Source organism: Topomyia yanbarensis, chromosome 1 (assembly GCF_030247195.1).
Source record: "Topomyia yanbarensis strain Yona2022 chromosome 1, ASM3024719v1, whole genome shotgun sequence".
NCBI lineage: Eukaryota > Metazoa > Arthropoda > Insecta > Diptera > Culicidae > Topomyia > Topomyia yanbarensis.
Genome location: NC_080670.1, coordinates 27,473,612 through 27,496,658, shown reverse-complemented (window position 1 = coordinate 27,496,658; position 23,047 = coordinate 27,473,612). Strand labels below are relative to the sequence as shown.

Below are 23,047 nucleotides of genomic sequence, written 5' to 3'. Positions count from 1 at the left end.
AGCGGGACCCGAGAACAAAAAGACGGAGGGAAAGGTGAAGCAGATGATTGAAGCAAATCCCAACGTCTCAAGCCGTGATTTGGCTAAAAAGATCGGCATGTCGCAGAGCTACGTCCAGAATGCAAAGAAGAGAGCTGGACTACATACATACAAGGTACAGAACTTCCCAAACCGCGATGAGCGGCAACAATCGACGGCTTAAACTCGGGCACGGAAGCTCTACGAGAAGATGCTGGCAAAATATGGCTGCTGTGTGATGGACGACGAAACGTATATAAAAGCCGATTTTAAGCAAATTTCGGGGTTGGAGTTTTTCACCGGCAAGAGCAAGTTCTATGTGGACGACAAATTTAAGAAGAAGAAAATGTCTTTCGTGACAAAGGGCATAGTAAATGGCGAGATCTACAAATCTGAGTGCCTCGAAAAGCGCCTTTGCCGTTCTTGCAGCAGCACGATGAAGCTCCGCTATTTTGGCCAGATTTGGCATCATGCCACTATTCTAAGTGTCCTGGAGTGGTATGAGGCCAATTCTGTCCATTTTGTTCCAAAGGACATGAATCCGCCAAACTGTCCGGAGCTGCGCCCGGTGGAGCAGTGCTGGGCAATAATGAAGCAGGAACTTCGGAAGAGCTAGAAGACAGTCAAAGACGAGAAGGACATGTTAAGAAAACGGAAAAAACTGAGAAACTGGTACCGGATGACACTGTAAGGACTTTGATGGAGGGCATCAAGCGAAAATGCGTTCAATTTTACACTCAAGGCTCCATCGATTAACTTTTCTTTTGATTTTTGAAGAAAATATATGTATAAAACTACCCCAAAATTTTGGTTTGATTTTAAACATTATAAGAAAATTGGCATGACATTTTCGGTGTCGCAATAATTTCGTGTTCCCCAAAAAAAAAAGGCTAAAATGAGACAGAGAAAGAATTATAAGTGGAATGAATGGTTGGTTAAATGTATATTGGTCAATCAGTATGGTTCAACCTCAACGAATACGAAACGGAAACATGGTTAGTCAGCTTTTGTGATATGTTCGCTAACGTGGATATTATTCTATGCTTACTATGTTATAGTTTGGTGACTTGAAGAAGTCAGCGAGTGTACTAGGATTAGGCTAATCTTTTTTTGAAATTCCGTAGATGTTTCCATTTCATAGTTCGTCTTCTTCCTTTGTGCGTCAGGCATTCGCTGACTCACAATCAAAGTGTGCCTCGACCAACCTGGCACAACGTGCAAACTGGGCCAAAGGTCGGGGAGAAAATTTTTCAGTACACTGCAAATAATCTACACATTTTTTCGAAGAGATTTTACACATAAATTTCAAGTTTCAAGCCACTCTGAGAATTCAATAACTTTCCATTTGCCCCCTAATAAAATTACACTTAAAATTTACGTGTGCCATTCGATGATATGATCGAGTGTCATCACATTTAAATTTTAAGTGTCCGTATATTAAATCATAAATGTTTTGTTTTATATAAGTATTTTTTATTTGCAGCTAACGAAATCGACGCTCCATGATTTTGCAGAACTTATAATTTTTATAAGAAGCCGCTTAGATTATAAAAATGTTTTTTTTTATTTTAATATATGTTAGGATAATATATTAATAACATATACTCTTTCTTTTCACAGAATGTATTTTGTTTTATTCAAATAAAAAATATTTAATAATACAAAAAAAATCTTTAAATCATTGAGATGCCAATGTTCTCCCATTTAAAAATTAATATGTGTTCACATGTATTTTATAGCAAACGATATAATATTCAAGTTGATGCAAATTTAAATTTAATATGAATTACATTCCACAACCATTTCTCAGGCACTTAACTTGAATACGTCATGCATATGAAATTTAATCTATTGGAATTATAGTGTTTTCAAAAAAGTGCATTATTAAGTGTCTGATACATGAGATCTAAGTGTCAAGACAGATGCGGCAAATTTAAGTGTTAAACACTTGAGTTCAATGTGCAGATTATTTGCAGTGTAATAAAGACAAATCTAGACAAAAATGTGAAATGTCTTTGATTTCGGCTAGCATATTATGTAAAGAGTTAAGAATCAAATGTAAAAGCGGCCGAGTTATTCGCAGTAGATAAAGTAAACAAAGAGAGGCTCTCATTTGCACTTACACACAGATAAAAAATGTTGGTAAAAATAAAAGTTTTTCGCTCTTAGCAAAAAACAACCAACGCATATAAAATTTTTGTTTTGAATACTATTCTTCATTTGCTGAAAAGGAAAACTTTTACTTTGATTATTATTCTTGATTAATTTAAAAGTTTTACTTTCAACATAATAGTTGGCGTTGGTTGTTTTTTGCTAAGAGCGGAACACTCTTACTTTTACCAATATTTTTTTTCCTGTGTGTACAATCTTTTGGCATGTTTATCTAGAAATTGAATGTTCATGAAAGTTGTGAAAATCTGTATATCTACAAAAGTTTGTAAGATTTTGCACACGAAAAAAAGATTTTCTTCAAATTATGAATCTGTTAGTATATTATCGATGATCGCTATACCCCGTACTCCCCGTTTATCATTTCCAATATGGAATGGATATGGATCTATTATTTTTAACCCGTCGATTCTGATTCAACGCAATGAAAGATGCATACTCACACACACACACCCAACCGGTAATTGTGTTGTGGGAGAGAGACGCATCGAGAATTATTTTTCGCCGATTACATCATCGTTGTTCGATTCGAATCGGCCAAATTCAATGCTCCCAGCCCCCGACGAGCTTAGGTGGTTTCTTTCGATACGCACATGAATCTACGAATACACCAGGATGAATTATGGCCTGCCTGTTGAGTATTGAAAAATATGGTACGAAAAAGTTGTTTTATCTTGTTGAACAGTTCAACTGCGTTTGATTGGTTTGTGAGATAACAACTTCAATCGTCCGCTGATCCGGAGCCGATTTTTTTTAAAGGAAATTCTTTTTCTAACTATACAAAACAAACAACCAATTACATTTATTAGTCAATTATAAATATCATTTTTTTATTTGTTTTACTTACTTTCTGCTCACTGTGTTCACATTGGTTATTGATCAATTTAGGTTTCACTTTTTGTTTTGTCCTCATGCAACTCGCTTCATCCAATTGATTATTATTAGTTACTGTTTTATTCTTGTGTCTCCATGGTTTCTTGCTTGTTACACGTTAAATGTTTTCTGTGTTTATAATTTATAGTTTTCCACAGTTTCCATGACGGGTCCGATTAAGATGATAGCCTGTTTCCATTAAATGTATCAGCAATATCCTTAACAGATTAGATTAGGTGTTGTTTGTGGAATTCCTTATTTGTTTACCTTAGTATCTCAAACGCCGTCTTTTTTCCTTCATTCAATTAAAATTTTTCATATGGGAAGTACTGTTGTCATCAACCAAACTACCAAATCACGCTAAATTTAGATTATTTTTTGTTTCGATATTTTTGCTCTCTTCTTCTTCCAAGATGATTTGTTTTGCTTTCATTTTCTGTTAAACACGTACACATTTACAATGCTAGTAGTTGTAGTATTTTAGTAAAAATGTTGGATCCGTGACGCAGCATAGGTCCAGGTTTGGTGGCTGACAAATATTTTGGAGTAATGAATTTTTTCGTTTTGTTTCTTTATTTTGAGTACAATTCTAAACAATTCCAATCGGATTTCGTCTAACCTTTTTGGAGGGCTTCTAAAGGTATGTACAATGAGGGGAGAAATAAAGTTGGGTTGTAGTGTTTTTACTTGCTTTTGGTTACATTTTGGTAATCGATAAAAGTGCACAGTAACAAGTTTGATGGTAACTATTCCCTATAATAACAGAATATAACAGTGCCGATACGAAGGATACATGAAAAGTGAGCAATTATGCGATGCACGTTTACCGGTTGTGCAGTAGAGACTAATTACAGCTTCGTGCGTCCATCTTTATCCGTTGTTGCGCCAAGTGCGAGCTGAGAATACACATCAGCACTCCATCTCATTGTTCCTATCAATTTCCCATTTTACAATTAATGCTCAGACAACTTGTGTCATCTACGAGCTTCAAGCGGCAACATGACAACGTTGCCAGTGTCAAGGAATATCAAATGACGAGAAAGCTCAATACAAGCGACGGTTAGTCCCCTAAATGTAGATAACGACGCGACTGTCGGAAGGTTTACCGCGGAATTAATAAAACACGAAAATATGTAGTAACTTCGCAGGAATATTTGATTTTTTTCGTCGAATTTTTGTTTTTAGTGACAATCCTTTCGCGAAAAAATATTGTTCGTTTTATTCCTGGTCCTGTTGTTTGTTTATTAGGGTCTTAACCCCAAGGGACATTCGCCTTTTTCGGATATCATACAATACAGGAAATAATAAATCACAATTTATCAAAAATAATAGAAAAGAAATCATACCGTCTATTCTGGGCGCACTGCTTTCCGATTCTGGTTTTAAATTTTCTTTCTTGGTGGTGACTTTTCCCTCGTTCATGTTTGTGCCCATGTCGTTGTCGCTGGAGCTTTGATTTTCGCTGCTAGATTTTTGATGCTTTTTATGTTTTGAGTGACTTTGGTATAGCCGTCTGTTTTCTTGTTTATTTCTTTCCTAGGTATGTTAGCTATTGGCTTGGGGATACCGTGGTAGATAAGTTTCCTTTAATTGTTTTGGCACATGGCTTACCGTAGTGTGCCGTCTGGTTACGGAACTGGTACGTAGGCGTCCGCTCAGGGTATGTGCATAGAGTTCTTTGTATGTAGTTAACATATTGATCTGCCCTCAAAAGCCAAGTAAGACGGTGTAGGTTAGTTCAGCCACATTCGTACTACCCAAACACCAAGTGTCATTTGTGACGGATTACCAAGGGGTGAGTCGCTTAGAACACACTGTATCATCTACGATACGATCTACTATATACGATTACGATTCACAGTAATACCACAATGTGTGGCACAATGAGGCACACTTATGACAAGTCAAAAACTGTCAACAAAGTGTAGTTAAATAATCATAGCAACCATTGCTTTTGTTTTACTGAACACCATGGCACATCATGGCACAAACTACCACGCTGTTTTTGTGAGCACAATTTGATTTGTGCTACGCGACTCACCACTTGCGGATTCCACTTCTCCATACTTCAACATGATGTATTTGATATAATCCGTGCTAGAGAGCGGATCAGATCAAGGTCCATATACACGAGGTTGTGATGTTTTCATATTCAACATCGTGTTGCGTGTTGTTCTTCGCTAGGCTGTTTTCTGTCTCGGATAAAGAGTTGAACGTTATTAGCACTGCTTGTCTCGTATGATGTAGTTGTATGTGTAACACTTCTGTAAGCACAAGTTCCATTTGCACCTTGATCAACTGTTCCACCTCGCGCACTGTAGGTCTAAGACTGGTCTACGAAAAGTCAATCGCGATTGTATTGTCCGGTAATAGGCGAAATTTATTTTGCGGTTCACTTATTTCACTTGCAGTTGAGGGCAACGAAACTTTGCTGTGTCTATATGTTACACGTACACGTTAGAGCGACGCAACGCGGGTGGAATGTCGCATGCAATGCGCTTTTTGGCTTCTGATCTCTACGAGATTAATAAGACAGCGGTATATACTTAATTTTTAATGAACCGGATATGCGGTACAGGGTTTTAAGTTCACCATAAAACCACAGACTTACAGACATAACACTCAAAAACAAACCTTCGCCCGCTTAAACGGCCATTTTAAAAATATTTGTAGTTGGGACTGTGGCCACATTTGAAATTATGGCGCCACTGACATATGAACAAGCATATGGGGGACAGACCACTAGTGAAAAATTGTTCCCAAGCCTGAGGGGCAACCCACCAGTAAATGAGTGTTTGGGACTCTGAATAAAAGGTGGAGCTAGTGTTCTGGGAAAATTGTCGGATCGATGTTTTTTGAGGGAATTCCCTCATAGTGTTATGTCTGTTAGTCTGTGATAAAACTATTAGTTTGGCCTTACTTTTTATTAAAAACTATTTCCCGAACTTTTCCCTAAACACGGCTCATCATCCTTTGCGCCTGTTTTTTTCTTTCCAATTCCAAGATAGACAAATTCTATTTCACTTGAAACTTTTCTCGTTGCGTGCAGTCTCATTCCTCCATTGGCATTAGCTCCGAAGTGTTGGTCCACTCCTTGGGAACCGCAGGGATACCATTGTTTGGTCAAATTTGAATAGCAGTAGCTTGCCCCAAGTCGGACCAGAAAAGGCAGTCAAGCTGCTGCTTCAAAAAACGCAAAAACCTTCTGAAGACAAAAACTTTTCACAAATTTTCTTTGTTTACAGTTCCATTGTCACCTTTCAGTCTGCAGCTAAAGATTGCTGGCCAAACTAGGAACTTTTACGCGAACTTCGACCTCTTTTAATTTTTTAGATGTTCAAAAATTTGTCCGAAAACGATTCGTCATTTATAACGACACAATCGTGATTCACCGGTAGATTCTTGTCGAGCTCCTTGAGTGTTTTTTTCGCCTAATTTTGTTTGACGTTACGTTGCGGTACAACTTTTGCCGTGTATTTTTTTATCCACCTTTCTTTGCTTAAAAATTATAAACTTAGGTCATTTTCCCTCTCAACTTTGTATATAACCACTTAACTTCAATGCAAATGAATGTTACAGCAGGATTGCGCTCCAGGGAATAAAAATAGCCCAAGCAGGTGGCAACAAAACATTGGCAGACTTCATATCTAAGGAAGTGTTGCAGGACGTAAATTTTTGGAATTTATCCATTTGGAGAATCATGGATCACGCTTCTGACAAGACATTAAACCGGTTCCTGCTACCTTCTCATCTCGATCATATCTGAGGCTAAAAACCATCTCTACCTACACACTCTGCTACTTACACACTGTATAAACAGCGATTTTTCTTTGTACCTCTACGGCGCAGAGAAATGAGTGAACAACAAAAGATAAATTTGACCCTACTCCGAGAAAACTTCATTTATTTGTACGTGACACGGCATCGTTGAAACCGCGCACTAGTTCAGACTACATCAAAACGCTTCATGTCGAAATACGGAAAGGCTAAATTTGACGAATATTATAGGAATTTTTTCCAATGTATTTCCAACGGTGCTGTGGTGGTGAATGTGGTGAAAATTCGGCAAATCCAAATTATCTCTATATACGCAAATAACGCTATGTACATACCCCGATGATCTTATAATACGGAGGATGCAGCAAAGAAAAAAACAATTTTGTATAATCTATACCACAAACAGCATATTCTGCTAAACCACAACGACCAACCAATATCAGATATATTTTGTGTCTCGAAACCGGCTGCCAACATCAACAGCAAAGCAACGATTACGTCTAGCGCCTCCAAACCAATAACCAGCACCACAAAAGCAAACGGCAATGAAGACCGATACACAATAGCGACCCGTCAGAACAAAAAAAACTAAAACGGTTCTTGATATAATGCAGTACAATAACTCAAGAAAAGGCAGACCAACTGAACGTCAAGTTGCAGTGAACAACACTGAAAATATTTCACCGCCTAGAGAAAGAATTTCAACACGCAGCAGACAACTGCGTCTAAAATATTCAATTACATATTGTAAAAAAATAAAAAAAAAACCCCGACTGAGTCAAGCTACCATGCATAGCCGTGTCAAATCAACTACTAATAAACGAACAAAAAGAGTTAACAAAATCCAATGTTTCGTGTAATACACATGGTCAGTTATTTGGGCCAATTTCTATGTTGATGACATCTGGTTGGTTTAAATGCACGTTTTCACAAAATGTGTGTAGATACAACATTGGATTCCTATTTATAAAAATTCCTTCACAGATAGTATGAGCAGAAACTAATTGAGGCGATGGACTCCGAGCATCCCGTGGCTCAAGAAGTACTAACTCGTGTAGTACTAGAGCGTTCATCGAAATGTCAATCAGAAAACACGTTGATAATCAAGTATGCTTAGCTTTTCTTATGTGTCTAGTGTATGTGTGTGTTGCATCGCCAATCATTGTTTACAGCCAAACTTTCCCAGCGATATCAGTAGTTTTGAAGCAGGCATGCCGAAACAGTAAAAACTCCCGTTAAAGGGTTACTACCACCTGCATCTGGGGACGAAAAAAAAATCCGCCATCGTGAGTTACTTCATGTAGCAGATGATATACAACAGATCCGGTATCTACAAGAGCCTCGCATTGCTGGACGAAGGAAAGAGCACAGATAGTACGCGCGTTTCCAGCCATCCGATGGTCCTAAGCGTCCGGAAAGTGCAACAGTAGCTGAAGCGCCAAAGCGACAGGAAACTGCCAAAATCAATCCTTCCATGCCTAGGAAAATAAACAAAAAAATACCTCCAGTACGTGGTCATCGTCACCCAGAAGCAGCGCTTGAAGACAATGATCAAGAAGATTTTTCCGGCGGAACGCGTTATGGTGGTGGTGATGAGGGACGGTATGGCATATCTGACCCTTGGCGACAACGACTGGCTGGGGACCGTATATTTGACATCCCTCGGGAAGGAGGTGGTAAGCAGCTACATTATCACCCTTATTCTTGTTTACGACGAATACGAGATTCGTTCGAAAGTGGTTTGTATTCCCGTTTACGACAGCAAAATCAAATGGGCTTACTATTCGTTCGAATCGCTTTCGAACGAATATCGCATTCGTCGTAAACAAGAATAATGGTGTATATCTACCACAAGTTTTCGAAGAAGAACCTTTGGCAGATCATCAGTGAGAAAGAGAAATGTTTAAGCCGGAAGTACCACACGGGAGCGGATGTAGTGTTTTGGCCGAACCTGAAATCAGAACCCTACGTTAAAAAGCTCGTTGGAAGACATGGACCGGCTGAGCCTTTTATCTTGAGCGTTTTTTCAAAACGTCATATCTGCAATGAGTTACTCTCTGTTTATACTTTCTCTTTCGATTTTTACGGCGTCACTATAACACTTTTCACTTATTTTACAGTACAGATCGAAAGACGGTGGTTTTAACTAGCATATTATGCAAAGAGCTGAGGGATAAATGTTAAAGTGACCGAATTATTAACAGAAGAGAAAGTAAACAAAGAGAGTAACTCATTGCAGATATGACGTTTTGAAAAAACGCTCAAGTTATGTCATATTCAACAACTTTTCTCATTTGTTGAATCATTGAGCCAAAAAGTCAACTGTATGCCTGTGTGCCAAAGTAACGTCGATCGAACGTATGAACCAGTTTGCTCTCGCAGTCAATCGGGTACGCCTTTTTGGCTTAGACTGGGAGTGAAGCGTTAACATGGAAATCAAGGCCAGCCTGTACGTGCTACGGTTGACCATGGAACAAGCGTGATTGGTATCAAAGACCTGTCCGTTGTTTTTATTATTCCTGGAGCATCTCCATCACACTTGTCAAGTTTTTATCATATAAAGACCGACAGCGGACGTTCAGAAAATTCTTTGTTTTTGTTTGAACGTTGAAGGCTTCACAGATATCGTGCATTTAGTACCAAAGGGTAAGGACACCCCAAATTTGTCCTTGGTGTCGTTCAAGATCGGCCTTGATCCAGTACAAAAATAGCTAACCCTTACTCCGTCTACTTGGTCTGAGGGGCTGCAGTATCGGAAATTGATCCACACGTCAATAAAAAAAATCGTGTGCCTGGACAAAACCGACGGATTTTTACTGATAATTCGGAAGGTCCAATGGTGACAAAGTAGCTGATGGGTAAAAGCTGTACAAGTTGCATCACCGACTTCTGAACTCATTTCATGCACAACTTGTCACCGTTTCAAGGAAGTATAACGTCGTAAAGACTGCTCAAACTAATCTACGCTGCGCTACCATGACCGGGACGCCGTACTACGCAAGCCCCGAGCACTCCCGGCCCTATTCTGCGCGGCGCGTGACGTGAGGTGACTAAACTCACCTCACTTTACGTGACTTTTCTCACCCAATTCTGAAGAGTCACTTCGGGTGACGTGAGACGCCCATTTAACTGCAATGGGGAATCTTACTTCACTCGAGTCGACTCTCAGAATCGGGTGAAAAAAGTCACGTAAAGTGAGGTGAGTTTAGTCACCTCACGTCACACGCCGCGCAGAATAAGGCCGTCCGACACAGTCGAGCTACCCGCCAGCGACCAGCTTAGTCGTCCCAGTCCTGCATTCGGATACCGTAAGGGGGTCTTTTGAACTCTCTTCTCAGGCGAGACGAGATCCTTGTCGCTTTCCTGTAAACCTCTTGGTTTTTTAGCATGCCATCGGGAACATCACATCCTTGCAATATGTTGGAACACTTGGCACGTGGAGCTGATGGTTTGCATTTATATTACCAAAATGTCAGAGGGTTAAAGATGAAATTCGAGAATGTGTACCTAGCTACAGAGGACGGCGACTACGACTCTAACGTTCTGACAGAAACTGGGCTTGATGATCGTAGTACATCGATGCAGCTCTTCGGGGATGGTTACGTGGTTTGTCGTACGGTTCGAAGCGATAGCAACAGTGTTTAATTCGCTGTTTCTTCTGCATTTGTCGGCTCCTGTGTGTGGATAGTGCATTGAGCATTGAAGCTGTTCGGACGAAGATTACTACGTCGATGAAGAGCTACTTTATTGGAGCTCTTAACATTTTGCCAGCAAAATGACTAAAAATTTAACGCAGTTCCCTCTACATTATTGGAAACGCTCATCTTTTCGGACAGATGGAATCGATGTGATGATAGTGCTTGGTGATTAGAACCAACCACGACTTATGGGAACAGCGTCATCCTCGACAGAAAATCCTGCCAACCGCTTACTGCTAAACGGGATGGCTTTTCACGGACTAATCAAGTAAGCATGATCTCCAACCATCAATCTCGTTTTCCTAACTTCGTCTTCGTGAATAGGATTGCTCTGACTGAGTGTTCTGGGGGTGTAGCTTCCAGTGGGATCGTTCCTTTGAATAACAATCGTCGTAATTTTTGCAAAACTGATCTAGTACCACTGCGCCGGTCTCTGTTGCTGGTCGACTGCAGTGTACTACATTATCAAGCGGATGACTTTTACAACGGATAATTGCTTGACAGTGGTTGAAACATCAGTGCCAAAATGACAACCTCCCAGGAAGGCTCCCTGGTCATGCTTTGGAATCTGACGACATCTCCGAAGAGCTTCTGGTCTTTCGTCTGATTCATACGATGAAGAAGGGAACGGATCTTCCTTCTAGGATGATCTACAATGACGAAGTAGAGACAACGATTGCCGGATTTCTTCATGATTGGAAGTATTCAGTGATGTTTCCGGTGCACAAATGCAACATCGAGAACATTCGTGGAATTCCTTCAAAAAGTCAAAAGTAGAATCAAAAATATTTCGAATCACTCATCAACGAGATACTGTTGTCAGCTAGCCGGCACTACATCAGCACTTGTTAACACGTTTTCTTCCCCGGTCGATCGGTTGAGATACAACCTTTTATACTTCACATCGTTTTGCACTGAACAAACGTCCAAAAAACTCTAATCGGGTACGATCTACACAGATCTTAAGGCTGCTTTTGGTACTGTTAACCATGAGATACTGTTAACGAAGCTCGATAAACTTGGTTGCACTGCCCGATTCTGCCGTTGCCTTCGGTCCTACCTTGTTCACCGTGAAATCGCTATTCAAGTTGGTTGCAATGTGTCAGAATCCTATTGCAAACATTTTGAAATTCCTCAAGGAAGTACGCTTTGTCCGCTACTATTTTCACTGTTCATGAATGATGTCGCCCTCGTTTAAATACGTGAAGGGAAGCTGTTCTTCGCTGAAACTTTAAAAAACTCGGAGTTATAAGGAAAGAACCCGATTGCCGTGATCTACAGTGTCTTGTCGACACTTTTTGCAATTGGTATTAACACATAAGAAATACTTGGAACGCACGAGTCTCACGATTGTATAAACCTATAATTCAATCATGTATCTATACGATGTTTTAGCAAAAATCAGGACAACGGAATGAACCTGTTATTAGCACGTGTAACAAACAAAGGAAACACAGATGAAAAAAACACGAATGAACCGAAGTGAGGTAACAAAAAGGGACATCGAAACAGAACAGATGAAGAAGAGAAACCAAAAACAATACAATTAAAGGAATGTTTCTTTCTACCTAAATTGGAACTAAACAGTGCACAGTGGTCCAGATCGCTAATTTAGGAGGAATTTTTACTTTCTGACAAACCTGTATAATTTAGCCGTATCATGTCTTAGGATGAATTTGTGTACTTTAGAAGATGCTTCTTTTTATTGGAATAGTTATTAGGGTGGTTCTAATTTATCTAAAATACGAAAATAAACTTTTTACTGATGAAAGATAGAGCTCCACAGTCTTCCACAAAGTTGTAAAGTAACTTATTTTGAATAAATTTGTTGAACATATTAAAGCTCTTTTAGTTTTTGTTATACAAGAAATTTAAAAAAAAAGATTAGGGTGTTCCTGAAAAAAACGTTTTTTTAGTATAACTTTCGTATCTTTTACTTTTTGTTAACACAACCTTTGAACAGCTTATTGAAAACTTCAAGCCGAGTATTTTTCTCCAAGACACCGAAGGTCTAACTTTTTTCTTTAAAAAGTTATGGACACTTTTCGTTAAAAAAAATAGCCTATTTCAAGGCTCAATATCGCTGATGCGGGCACCTAAAATTGAATTCTGTTTCCACCACATGAAAGACCATACTTATTAGTATATTTGAGCAAAAATTGGCGAATACGATATTTTTTTAAAATTTGCAATTTAGATTTAAAGTTTGTAGTTTTGCAGGTTCAACGCATTAAAGCATTTACACACATATCGTTGTATTATGAAAAAAGCCACTTTCAAATATCATTCTCTCATCGCAGCAAGCTTTGCATAAGTGAAACGACTATCAAAAAAGGTTTCTGATTTTATTCGTTTTAAATAAAACTAGTAAATATGGATATTAGCGAAGAGAGTTGGCGAATTTGCTTATTGCTGGTAAAAAGACAGATGAACTGCTTAAGTTCATTACAAGTAGTAATCCAAATGTAAAATTGAGACTTGTTAATGTTCGAAAGAAATTTTATATTTTGTTAAAACAACCTTTGAACAGCTTTTAGAAAACTTCAATCCACGTTTTTTCATAACTCTGAAAGTCTAACTTTATACTTTCAAAAGTTATGGAAACTTTTCGCTCATAAATAGCCCTTTTTCAAATGTCATTATCTCTGATTGGGGCAAATAAAAGTAAGTTCGGATTGAACCATAGAAAAGAACATACTTTTAAGTATATTTGAGCAAAAATTGGAAAATATTTTTTTTAAGCATGTAATTTTAAATTTACTAACCAAAGTTTTAAATTTTATCGCATAGCGACATAAAAGAAATTGCCTAAAGCCTTTGTATTTCCTTTTCTGTTTTGCTTACATATCAACAATACAGAATGTGTTCATTAAAAATAATTTGGCTATGACAACAATTTATGATTTATATAAGGAGAATTTATTCAATGCCAATTAATTCAAAAGTAGATGCATTGCATTTTCAGGTATATCCAGCGGTGCTCGTTGAATTCGACGTTTACATTTAAGAGAAATTATAGGATCTGATGAAACAAGAAGTCTCTTGAAAACGTCATCAAGATTGACGAGTCGATCGAATTTGCGTGCGTGGAATTCTCGGAATCTGCGAATACTTTTATTCCTGGTTTCTTGAACTTCTTCACTGCACATACCTACTGGCAGCATGTTATGTTGAATAATGCTTCCTCCATGGACCAGGAGTTTATGCACGGTTGGTGAGAGAGCGTACCAACCATACAGGCGTACATAAAGCAATCGTGTATCTTCGGCGTAACTCCGGTAAGCATCCGCGTTAATTCCCAATTTGCTGTTGATGATTGTTAATAGCACATACATACGTTCTAGCAACATTTCGTCCAACCCGGTTTCTTCTGCAACGACATCTCGGTTTCTGAAAAATTTTCGAGCTGTGTTACCATCGTTAGAATTTCCGCCACCTGGCAAAGGTTCGCTAATACGAAGACCTAAACGGTCACGTAACGCTTGTCGAATTTTTATTTGTCGTTCCTTATGCTCGCTGGTATTTTTGCCTACGCGCCAACGCGGTTTTGCTAGAGCTAAACGGTAAGCAATATTCAATAGTAACTCCATTGCTCGTATTAATGCATGTAAAGGTGAAAAAACATATAAACTATCCGGTGGATCGCTGGCTTCCAGTAAAGGATCATTCAATCGCTTTCCGGAGCGTTTGCATATATAACACGCTTGAGACGGTGTGCCTGTTACGTCATTCACTACCTTCGTATCAACCATGGAAAATATGAAGCTTGAACTAATCGGAATCTTGCGCATATTAACATTTACTATAGTCGGGACTAATTCATCGATTTGCTTGTTCATCGCGGCAACTTCATCCTTTGTTAGTTCAGGATTTTCCTTCTTGAAAATTAATTTTACTGGTCGGCACAGGGATACTGAAGATGGAAAATCATTATTCCAAAGAATGCAATCTCTTGACTCATCTTTCCGGCGACTAACTACACGTAAAGGTACTATAGATAGAGCAAATATATGCGAATCGTTATACTCGAATAGTTCTCCATTTTCATCTTCGTCAACGCACATTTGCTTGTATCTATGTTCAAGTGGAAAAGAGACTGTCAGTCAAAGTTTAGAAGAAAAATAATGTTGCCTACCGGGAATGGTTGCTGCTTCCATCGCAGCCCCACTTAAAGATAACAAACGTATTATCCTCAGGATGCAGTGGTAGAACTCCAATATTCAGAAACGAGATGAGTCGTTCCACGGTATGGTTAACAAGAGCTTGAAGGGGAACATACGCACAAGAAGGCTGAACAGAAATTCCTGAAAAAAATTGTTGATTCAGGGACGAATCTTTGAGAATAGTACATACCGATCGGATAGCATAGTTTCTTTTCTTCTACTATTTTATTATACGCGGGATAAATGTCCAAAGCCTTCTGTATAACTGAGCTGCGTATGTTTTGGTACTGCGCCTTAGAAAAATCATTTTCACAAATAAATCTAAGTGCCTCCTCCGCAGTAAACGCTTCTGCAATCGGGACAGCCATAGATCCTAAATTCTCTACGGTAGATCTGACGGGACTTTTCGACAATCGTTCGATTTGTCTGCCAACTAAACGGAAACCAGTAGAATTAGCGTTGACGGCTGACGCTAAACCAAGTTCTTCCGTGGAATACTTATCGCGCAACTTTCCTAATCTTTTTATTTTGGCTCTGCGACATATTTCGGAAAATGGTTTCCTCTTTCGGCCTTTACCTTTACCTTCGACTTCGAATCTTAGCTTTCCTTCAAGCCACACAAAATTTTCCAGCTCAAACCGAATTTGCGTGCGCTTACTCCGAATCCACAACCTTCTAAATTCCAACATGAAGATTTTTATTTTCTTCCGAGCACTAACAAGTCTCAATTTTACATTTGGATTACTACTTGTAATGAACTTAAGCAGTTCATCTGTCTTTTTACCAGCAATAAGCAAATTCGCCAACTCTCTTCGACTAATATCCATATTTACTAGTTTTATTTAAAACGAATAAAATCAGAAACCTTTTTTGACAGTCGTTTCACTTATGCAAAGCTTGCTGCGATGAGAGAATGATATTTGAAAGTGGCTTTTTTCATAATACAACGATATGTGTGTAAATGCTTTAATGCGTTGAACCTGCAAAACTACAAACTTTAAATCTAAATTGCAAATTTTAAAAAAATATCGTATTCGCCAATTTTTGCTCAAATATACTAATAAGTATGGTCTTTCATGTGGTGGAAACAGAATTCAATTTTAGGTGCCCGCATCAGCGATATTGAGCCTTGAAATAGGCTATTTTTTTAACGAAAAGTGTCCATAACTTTTTAAAGAAAAAAGTTAGACCTTCGGTGTCTTGGAGAAAAATACTCGGCTTGAAGTTTTCAATAAGCTGTTCAAAGGTTGTGTTAACAAAAAGTAAAAGATACGAAAGTTATACTAAAAAAACGTTTTTTTCAGGAACACCCTAATCTTTTTTTTTAAATTTCTTGTATAACAAAAACTAAAAGAGATAGAGCTTTAATATGTTCAACAAATTTATTCAAAATAAGTTACTTTACAACTTTGTGGAAGACTGTGGAGCTCTATCTTTCATCAGTAAAAAGTTTATTTTCGTATTTTAGATAAATTAGAACCACCCTAATAACTATTCCAATAAAAAGAAGCATCTTCTAAAGTACACAAATTCATCCTAAGACATGATACGGCTAAATTATACAGGTTTGTCAGAAAGTAAAAATTCCTCCTAAATTAGCGATCTGGACCACTGTGCAGTGTAGTGAATTGAACGAAAAATAAAAACCAATAGATTATAAAATGTATATAAGAAGCTTGTTTTTTTAGCGCAAAAAGGTGCATTGTGTTGGTGAATACATACATACAATAATTTACAGATAAACTCTCCTCTTTCGTTGCGGTTTGCTTCCCTCACACTTACGCTAGGTTACTCAGTACAATTGCAATCTAGTATAAATTTTATAAACATACAAAAAATTAATACAGTTAAAATTTCACATACGTGTTTACATACTTGCTACATGTAAGCGGATCATAAAACTACTAATAGTACAAAACCGAACACATAGCTATATAATGTAATTCGTCGAATGAAAATAAAAACATAGCTAACGGGTACAAGTAGAACACATTCATCTCTCTCGTTTCTAAGTAAAACTAATCACAAATAATAATAATAATAATCGGTCGGTTCTGCCGCCTAAAACCTAGCCTGTAACACAGATAAATGCACTGGGGACACAGTTTACAACTTTTTCCACTTCTCTTGGTTAGTATTCAAAGTAGTAATTGGAACGAAGGAAGCTCATGAAACGTAGCGTAGAAATAAAAAAAAACCTGTTGTACTATTTCCACTTTGTACTAAATAGATACCGACGATGTGTGCTGTACGTTGTGAATGGGATAAACAGTGAGGGGTAGGAATTCGATGGGCGTGGGAGGCAGTAGTAGATTGGCAGTAGACCTGCAAGCCGTCGTTGCGATAACAGAGCGAGAGAGAGAGAGCATATTGTCAACTGATGTGATTGTGGGGCTAACTAACGGGCTGTCGGGTGTGGTTTGAGGTTCTTTCAGTCTTAAATCCGGTCCGGTGATTGACCCGTTTTGGGAGCAGCATCAGATTGTCTGAAGGAGGGGATGATTTGAAATTGAATGGGGTTGGGGAAAATTTACTGAAGGGGCGCGATTCTTAAGACTGCATAATGATAATGGTTGCTAAATTCACAAATTCGTGCAATATGAGGAATGAAATTCGTGCAATAAGAGGAACGAACCACGAATCATGGTTTTCAATATTCGAAGCATGAGCCAAATTTGCTCATATGTCTAATGATATTCTGATTCGTGGTACAAATTCAAAATAGACGAACGTTGACTGTGTAACATTTTTCTGGAAACCATGCATGACACATTTTGCCAGAATTTTTTCCCCAAAATGGACTAAATTCCAGAATGCACCGCTTCCAGAATAGAATTCCCCAAAAATTCATTTCTAACTCATACCAAACCGCTGAGAAAGTATAATTAAAGATCCCAACCGAGGGTCAAGACAGTGAGTAATACAAAGATAATAAAAGTGAATTTATGTTACCTTTGAATTAATTTCAAGCTTCTAACAATTTTTTAGAACATTGAACATGTCGATTGTTGACACAATTCAGGCCAACATTGTCCTAAGCAAATTAAAAATTTCGAAGAAATTAAAAACGAAAGAAATTAAGCTGATAAGAACAGCTCATGTTTAAAAGAAGGAAACATCTCTGGTTACAATGAGTTTCCCTGAAAGGTCTGTCAGGTAATGAGTCGTTCTTAAATGTAAAAGAAAGCTAATTCACATATCTATACATGGTTCAAATTTCTGATGCGAATAGTTAATTACGTGCGGAAAAACTAAATTTGAATATTTTCGGCATCTTTTCTTTCTGGGATATGGTTCATTCTGAGCAAACGTTGATTTTAGCAAAGATTTTTGCGGGGATCAGTTCATTCTGGCAAATGATTTGTCTGATGATCAGTCCATTTTGGGAAGTGAGTTTTTCAGACGGAACGCTATATCTGAATAATGGTTTTATAGGATACTATACTGCCGTTCTACGCCCAATTGTCCCATGTTGCAAAACTGGCAACTGAGAAAAACGCGATTGAAGATGAAAATTGTATTAGCCATCTGGAGGGATACGGTGTAACAAATAAAGCTTTATTGTCCAAAATTACGTTCATGGCAATCGTTTTCATTATAATCAGTCCAGTTTTTTATTATAGAGATTCAATTAACGTTAGTTTTTAAGAAAAATGTTAAGTGGGACTGTTATGCCGAGAAATCGAGCGGAAACCGGAAAGTTCTACGCATATCAGTCCCATAACGATCTTTGTAAATGATGCTCATAACTCATTTTTTTACAAAAGTGTATGTCGTGAGTTTTTCTGTTACTCGGGAGATTTGTTGCTTTATCAAAATTGGACATAGGGTAAAGTACCTATTTTTACACTATTTAGAAGGGTACCTCACAAGATCATTAATTACTCTGCCTACACTCGATGGAGTGCATTAATTTGGCATTCACAACCTTGCTTCGTTCTTAAGAACCAATCTAATAACACAAATGGCCTAAAAACGATGAAATGCTAGTGTTTGATCGCAACTAAAGTTCCAATCGAGTGCTCCAATTGTCGCCTTACCATTTGATCCAATGTGTTGAACAAAGATAGCAAACGCTGCACTAACCAACGGCTTCAAATGGGTAGCGTGATAATAGAAACATTGCGAAAATAGGCTCATTATCCTCAATGCGTTCGCCATGTTATGCAAGCGACGATAGTTATGAAGAGCTTTACAGGATTGTTCTCACTGCTGTGATTAATATTGCCACTGCCATTTTTAATGATCCTGTATTTTTCCATCAATTTTTTCAGTGCCCGACATCTAGCGTAATGTACTTCTTAACTAAACGCTACGTAATTATTTTTTTATTGCGCACTTTTTTGGGATTTTTGTTAGTGGGACAATTATGCGTAGAATATCAACAATGGGACAAACAGACTTGGTATTTTTTCACGAAGTCTTCGAACAAACTTTATGATTTGGATGTGTTTTCTGAAAATATACATCAAAAAGTACTGTTTGGTTAAAAAAAGTGAAAATAACCAAAAAGCAACATGGGACAATTATGCGTAGAACGGCAGTATACAACCCCAAACAAATTCAAATAAATCGGAAAGGACCCGTCTGTTTTATACTAATATATTCGAATGATGTGTTAATGCAAATCTATTGCTTACAAACAGATTATTTAGTGTTCTTTTAACGCGCACATGACAGTTCTACAAATTAATACCAAATTGCACATATGCAACTAGTCGGAATTCTTTTTGAGAGAAGGTTGGATGGGAACATTTAAAACTAGCTAAAATATGAAATCATCCACGGCTCGCTTTCACGGCTGAACTTGAACTCTCCGTCTAGGGGGAGGGGAAATAGTCGCGTACCTGAACAGCACAAATGAGGTGGAGCACAAAACAAAAACCCTAACTAAAAAACATATACACATTCCAGTACAGTACAATAGAGATAATATCGCTTGTGTTTCGTCGCGTACGCGACACCTAAATTTACACTTTATGTACACAGAGTAGTAGTTTCGGATACTTCCGGAAACAACAAGAGAAAATGTCTCTAAATACAGAATACAAACAGACGGGCAGTCACGTTGGAACCACCCCTTTAAAAAGACGAGACATAATACTTACAATGTTTCAATCAATTTCGCTAAACTGCGTTTTGGTTGTTTACAAGAAAATACAGACATAGACTTGTTCAAGTGCACCACTACACAGATCCATCAAAAAAACTGTTAAATTTCTTTACAACAAAAAAAAACAAAAATTAAATTTAGCACGCCAAAGCAGAACCACCCAATTCTCTTTCATGATGGTTGATTTAAACCGTTTTTTCGCACACAATTTGATTTGTTTTTTTTTTGTTTTGTTGACCTATGCCATATTTTCACTAGTGGTAGAGTAAAACGAAACGAGATTCAGTATATCGTGTGCGCCTGTGTTGTATTAGACATTTTAAACTGCTGTTTAGAACTGGTCCAACTTGAGTTTCTCGAGTGGCGCAGCGGATGGGTGACGAATGTTTTATAGCAAGTTATTTGCGAATGAGGAGTATTTCTAGCAGTGAGCTGATGGCAATAAGTAGCATATACCTAGCGTACATTCTCATGATTGTGGTTTGATTAGTTAATAACTATTATCGAAACGAAAGAACTATTCAGCTGAACGAGTACGAATCATGATACACTATCGAGTTTCTCTAATTCATCGTTTACCGCCATTCAACAAATACTTATTGGTTTAGATTGGTTTTGGGGGGGGGGGGGGGGGTGTAGTTTGTCACCTGTTTCCTTTCACAGTTATAAAAAGCCGACGTACAATCTTCAACACCAAACAACACACGGTGAGTCCAACTGGTGGTTGTTGTTTCTTCTGTTGGAGTGGGCTACACACTCCGACTTTCAGTTTAGCTTAGTATTATGAATATAACAAGTCCCTAGTTTACCATTAGCGTGTGCGATTCCATTGGCGCCGCGGAGTCGTACAGCGTGTCGGTGTCCTGCGTCGGTTCGCCCTGTAGCTGACACTGGTTGGTGAGGGTACCGGCACCACAATCACAGAAGAATCTATGAGGAAAGGAATTAAATGGAAAGATTAGCGAATGTGATACTCGTTACCGTTCATCGTATTCCAACAAACCAAAAGCCGTTGGGAACTAGATACCTAGTAGCAGCGCTTGAATTTTGATTTTTCGTAGTTGCAAAACTTTCGAAAACGAAATCCATAAGCATTGTTTCTTAATCCCGCAAAAATTGACATAAAGTAAGCATTAGAGAAGTCTTGGTCGTTTGACATAAGGCCGTTTTGCCTAAGGTCATTGGGTATAGTAATTTAGCATAACGGATATTTGGCAGAACAGTTATTTGACATAATGGTCGTTTGGCATAATTTTGAAAATTGATCTCATTGAAGGTCATTGGACATAATTTTGTTATCTTCAGGGAAACAGGCATAATTTGAAACTTGGCGAGAAGTAAGGTCATTTGGCATAATGTTGAACTGTGCTACTGCTGAGGGTGTTTTGGTATAACTATTTTTATGTTCAAGAAAATACTACTTGAGTATGTGGGTGAACGGAGAACAGTGAGTCTAGTTATGTATGGTATGCAAACTAGGCTCGATGGCGGATCCAAGACATAGTGTCTCGATCATGTACATTTGGAACAACATCAGATATTGTTTCAAACTGTTCTCAACTCCTATTCGATAACTCTCACCCATGTTACGGCTTGGCTTACCAGACCAAACTGGTGTCGAGGGGGGTCAATTAAGGTTGTCTGACGTATTATTGATGGTCACATCATTAGCTTCTGCATTAGAATTGTCAGACAGCCTTAGTTGATTAGAGAATTAGAGATTCTTTAAAAAAAATATTTATATTAAATATATTATTTTTGCTTTTGCTAGTGGGAGATAGGATTGTCAACTTACACACACACACACACACACACACACAAGAAAACACTACTTGAGTATAACAGTCGTTTGGCACGTTTTTTGTTACCAGCGTGTTTCTTTGGGTAAATGCTTTTCTGTGTGTATTCTGCTGCCGCGGGAAGTTGTTACATAGATATGCAATTGCAACTAGCAACAAACCCATATGTTTGAGCATAACGGGTAAACGAGTGGATCACAGGTTTACTCGCACTTACGAGTGCTGGTTACCTGTCACCTCGTCCGGTGAATCCTCTGAGTGACTTCGTGTCGCTTCGAATTTTTCCGCTGCATGTTTGTTTACCAATTGTATACAGCGCGGTCCCTTAAAGTTTTTTTTTTAAATATTTTCTTTAATTCATGAAAAAATTCTGAATATTTGGCGAAATGTTTCTTGCAAAGTTGAGATTTATTCACTTTTATTTTTATCGAAATGGCAGCCTTTCGATTTAAATATTTGCAGTAACCTTCTGGGGACACTGGAAAAGGTGGGTTAATATCTGGAGATGAAGGAGGCCACTTTTCCTTGATCCAAAAATGCTTAAAATTATGGTGGGACCACATTAACACGCTTTTTGCCCCGTGTATTGGTGCCGAGTCTTGGGTAAAGCAAATTTCAGCGTCTGAAAACTCATTCTCGATCCATGGCAAAACTTTCTGCTATAAAAATTCCAGGTAGACGTACTGATTGAATTTCACGCCATCCAAGATCCGAAAAATGGAAGATTTTTACCATTTGAAGAAACTGCAGCCAAAATCATAACCGAATCCGGTTATATACATTTATCGCTGGGATTAATGGAATCAAGATTTTTAGCGGGTACCCTATCATTTTGATGGTTCAGTTTGCGGTTTACATCGAATAATTTCTCATCCGAATAGATAAAGACGACGTCAGGAAGATTTGCGAACCAACTTTTTTGGAATTTTGCATCTTTCCAGTCTCATTTTTTCCTTGCCTCAGAAAGAAGCTGGTGTCGTCGGAGTTTGTATGGATGCAAACCAAGATCTTTTTTCACTAGATTGTCTTACGTGAAAGACTGTAGTCCCTAGCCATTTGGTTCATGGATGTGGTCGGATTGCTACGTATTTTGTTGACCACAGCTTTACTCAATGCCTTTGTCCGTACAAAACGAGGCCTTTTTGATCCTGGACGTCTTGATGCTCCACTTCCAATCGTTTCATGCGTCACCACACAAACTTTCGATTCACATCGAGCAGTTTCGTTATGTCTCAAACGGACTTCTGTTTCCTTCATAGTGCCAAAAATACACTGCGCTTGGATTCTTACTCTATAGTTCTTAAAATTTTACAATATCACTTAACCATTATTACATGGTTTTTATTCAAGAAGAAAATATTTTCACCTACACTTGACTTTGATTTGTTCCCAGCGGTTTGTGATTTAATTTTGACAGATCATAGCAATGAAACCATT

The 23,047-nt window shown here is 38.2% G+C and overlaps 1 protein-coding gene across 1 annotated transcript in view; it reads right to left on the bottom strand.

The window, feature by feature from the left end:
- Positions 1–16,352: 16,352 nt before the first annotated feature.
- The window catches only part of LOC131677167 (F-box only protein 11), a 35,443-nt gene continuing 28,748 nt past the window's right edge, over positions 16,353–23,047 (bottom strand). Inside the window, exon 7 of the mRNA XM_058956857.1 lies at positions 16,353–20,741. Coding sequence (XP_058812840.1) covers positions 20,612–20,741 — 130 coding nt within the window. The 3' untranslated portion in view covers positions 16,353–20,611. The remainder of the gene's footprint in view (positions 20,742–23,047) is intronic.